Source organism: Sphaeroforma arctica (assembly GCF_001186125.1).
Source record: "Sphaeroforma arctica JP610 unplaced genomic scaffold supercont1.160, whole genome shotgun sequence".
Lineage (NCBI taxonomy): Eukaryota > Ichthyosporea > Ichthyophonida > Sphaeroforma > Sphaeroforma arctica.
The window spans coordinates 126,942-130,988 of record NW_014040398.1 but is presented as its reverse complement, the minus strand read 5'-3'; the positions used below and the strand labels follow the sequence as shown (position 1 = coordinate 130,988).

The window sequence follows — 4,047 nt, the reverse complement described above, 5'->3', positions numbered from 1 at the left end:
CGTAGCTGCGAGGAATCAATGTCCTTATTTGTTTCATACCTTTGTACCAGTTCAGTTTAAACATTTCGCAGTGTAGTTGAGATTTTCTCTGGTGTTTCAATTGTAGAAGTTTATTGAGTCCCCTGTTTCCTTTAGAAAGCAACGGGTCACAGCGCTGCTCATCGGAGTTTCAATTGACGTCGGATCTTCTGTTGCTTTTTTTACATCTGCAGAGTATCGACATTCAACAAGGACGACTGGGGCAGCTATACGAAGTCAAGCCTTCACGAACGGTCGAAAATAGGTACTTTTTTGGTAGCCATATGTCGACTTTTTATCCCATTCGATTTTATCATAGGCATAGCTATAGTCAATGGGAGTACAGAAGGTGCACGTCAGGCGATCAGATCTGTCCCAATCCAAATCGTCGTGTCTTTGTTAATAAGAGCTCATATGTATAGACTTTACCTGTGCCCATTGACGTGAAGAAACCCGTCTCACGTCGACTGTCACTAGATACTCTCGAAAGACAATACCGCTATGAGGTTTACATGCCAATCGCAAGCCATTTGTTGGTGAGGTGTGGCCACTATCTGCATCATTATGTGTTCCTGCCTGGGCTCAAGAAATGCTTGTTAGTCCACGTAGTGTCTGTGTGACTCGCATGTGTTGGCAAATATCGCATGCGCACAAATCAAAACGTAATGTCCTGGCTAGCATGCGTGGCGAGTTCGTTGGAAGATACCAAATTTCTGAGTAGTTTTAATCTGTTTGCAATAATAGACATACCTGGGGTCTACCACAGCGACGTGGAGAGGCCGTACAATGTCTTCACTAATGGACTGGATACTATACAAAACCCGGCGTTCAAGGAGGCGCTTGAGGATAGCCTTCACTTCTTTCTCGAAGGTATATTTGTGCCACGTAGTATGCTGATATGCTGTGTATCAGTCATAGGCGCGTGTATTGTCGCCGCACATGGGATGTATTAGCGGTTGGGCATATGGCTTCCTCGCGCAATGCTGACCACCACGCCATCACAGTTTAGATACGAAGGCATCCATGCCCATCAAGTATGCTGGCATGTCGAACCTAGTGCTGAGCCGTATGTGCCCACAGTTGCGGCGATATATACACACTATGCGGTGGGTGTAGATCCTTCACCGTGCACATTTTATATGCACGACAATTCACCCCGGAACTGTTCACGCGCTTTCATTATTTACCTTTGTATACCGTCACTGTACATATCTGCTACCTTTATATACCGACACTGTATATATCTGCAACGTAATATGGTGGGATGGCCTGTAGGCGCAGTGCAAATGCAGACACGTCAAACTCGAACTCTTTTGATGATTTGCTGTTGACCAGATTTCGAATCGTCTTCGATCTTACATGCGATCAGTATCCTAGCATACAGTGTGCACACTAGCACCTCAACCATGTGCAGCAAACGTGCTGTATAGATTGCTAATGTACCGTCGGATCATAAGATCATAGCAGGGTAGGATTACTACCAAGTGATCTTCCAGTGTATTTGCTATGCCTGGCTCACATTTCTGGTATGACTTCTTATCTTACGCTGCCGCACGCCCCTCTCCTCATCCAATAGAGTGTAACAGTCTGCAGGGTTACCAAGTACTCGTAGACACAGACGACGCCTTTGGAGGCCTGTGCATCGAAGTGCTGGACCACATCGCTGACGACTTTGGTACGAAGCCAGTATTCACATACGCAACGACACCTATAGTTCTCGAGGTAAGAGGATAATCAGTGACACTGATACACTTGTGCACAGAGCATAGAGAACCTCTTGGTTTCCTCAGAGTGTGTTTGCGCCTTGTAGGGTTGAGCCGACGTGGTAGAAGTCGAACCAGTGTGCTTGTTCTACGCGTACTGTGTCGTCTGCATTTAGACCGTTAATGTTATACAACGGTACATCTCTGTGTTGGCCTCAAATGCAATGGTCGCACCTTCCAAATTGAAGCCATGAGCGTACATCTAACTTCGCCCATCGCGACGGTATCCTATCAAATCGGATGTATAAACAGGCCGATCATCCACACTTTGGTCAGTACAAAGACAAGGCGACACTCAACACGGCCCTCAGTCTAGAGCGCCTGCAAGAACGCAGCGCTGTGTACATCCCCTTGAGCCTGCGTGATACCATTGGACCAAGTGCCAGTACCAGGTCATCGTATACCACCCACAAGCACCCACATAGCGGATACAAATCTTCGTATGGAAATGGGCCGGACATGTTCCCGGTCAGTGCACCTCTGAGCCATATGGACACCACCGATAACTACCAGGGCAGTGCTGTGCTAGCTACGGCTGTGCGTAATTGCATCTACCCTCTCACAGCAGCCTCGAGCACTGCCGGCGGCGGAGGTGTGTGTGTTGTGTGATAATGGTCTACCCGTAGACGCACTCTGGCAAATGTTATGATCAGGAACTAGACAAGGTTTGTGTGTGCGATATCATTTAAGCGTCGCCCCTACTATGGACATGTGTAGCCATGAATTATATTGGCGTGTGCTATGTGATTTAGGTTTCAGTATCCTTTTATCATCGAAACATATGGTCACAGTACAGCGTATTGCTCCTGGTGTTTGATTTTGAGTGGTTAGAGTGGTGGCGGATTGTGTTCTTTCCTTATCGACGTGTTCAGCCCATGGGAAGTGTGTCCACTTACGGCCAAGCCTTCGCCTCTTTGGGCAGATATCAGTGCTCAGCTCCTATCATATGAAATCATGGCTGCCTACATAGTCACTCACACAAACACACACACACCCAAGTGGATTTGAAAGTTTTCGCAGGCCCATTTCTATGATATCTGATCAAACGCATTGCAAATATCCACACCTGCGCAGAGTACGTCATTTTTGGGGTTGAAACCTAAAACCCTAAATCGCACACACAACATATAAGTTGTTGTCGATATGTTGGCAACATTCTCCCCCTTCTCTCTCTGATATTATTATGAAAAACTCAGGACAGACACTCACACTTGTGCAGTGTTTGTCATCCTATGCTCATCGGCTGACGAGTGGGCCATCGACAGCTAGTTGGTTTGGCTGGGAGCTATATGGCTCCTTGCATACTTTCACATACACACACACACACACACATATATATACACACACACACACATCACCAATGAAGGGTTACTTCAGTATACCCATCTGCTTGTAATATACCCATCTCATACCCAAACACCCGTTTAAACACACACAGGCCAGGCATCCATTCCTGCGCAGAGTATGTCGTCCTATGCACATCTGCTGACGGGCGGGGCTTCGAGTGCAAAGTGTTTAGCTCTGAATCATTCCTTGCCGTGGGCGATGGCTCGGGCGGAGACAAAAGCGCACAGCAATCGCGGGCAACAACGCCAGGTAGGCCTAATTAGAGTTTACGGTGTCCATGGAATCTATTTATAGACATAATAGCGTAGTGGCGGCAAAGCGTTCAAATAGACTTGAAACTGATCCATACTTAGACTACGGCGGTCTATAGCTGACTTCCAGGTCGTTTCTATGGTTGATTGAGCCTCAATTTGCACCTCCTCCCCGATTATTCGTGTCGGATACTCCTGTAGGTACGGGAAGACGAATCCACTTCATCACAGTTTCGATTAGACACGGCTGCCTGGATCCGCTCATACACTCCTGGCTACGAAGGCCTGGTTGATGTAAGGTGTATGTGCGCATGAAGGTGCACATGAACAAGAAAATATTGTTGAAATATCCATGTGCGTACAATAGTTAGTGTGCTAGGATGCATGTGCGTGGGCTCGGATTTACTACTACATCACGCAATGATAAACGGCCCCATTTGCTATTTTTTTTTCTCTCACTAGAAATAGTGACGTCCGTATCAATAATATGCCAGCGCTTTATCACTCATAATTGCCCCTTGGGTTTGCCATGCACTTTATTTTGTACTGAATCACGCACAACTATGCGAATATATATATATATATATATATATATATATATTATATATATATATATATATATACTATATATATATATATATATATTATTATATTATTATTATTATATG

At 45.7% G+C, this 4,047-nt stretch overlaps 1 protein-coding gene across 1 annotated transcript in view; it reads left to right on the top strand.

Moving 5' to 3' along the window:
- Positions 1 to 209: 209 nt before the first annotated feature.
- The window catches only part of SARC_03238 (hypothetical protein), a gene marked incomplete at its 5' end in the record, with an annotated part of 6,538 nt that continues 2,700 nt past the window's right edge, over positions 210 to 4,047 (top strand). Inside the window, 6 exons of the mRNA XM_014302992.1 lie at positions 210 to 283; positions 763 to 888; positions 1,595 to 1,740; positions 2,034 to 2,373; positions 3,220 to 3,377; positions 3,581 to 3,673. Of these exons, the coding sequence (XP_014158467.1) occupies positions 210 to 283; positions 763 to 888; positions 1,595 to 1,740; positions 2,034 to 2,373; positions 3,220 to 3,377; positions 3,581 to 3,673 (937 nt within the window). The remainder of the gene's footprint in view (positions 284 to 762; positions 889 to 1,594; positions 1,741 to 2,033; positions 2,374 to 3,219; positions 3,378 to 3,580; positions 3,674 to 4,047) is intronic.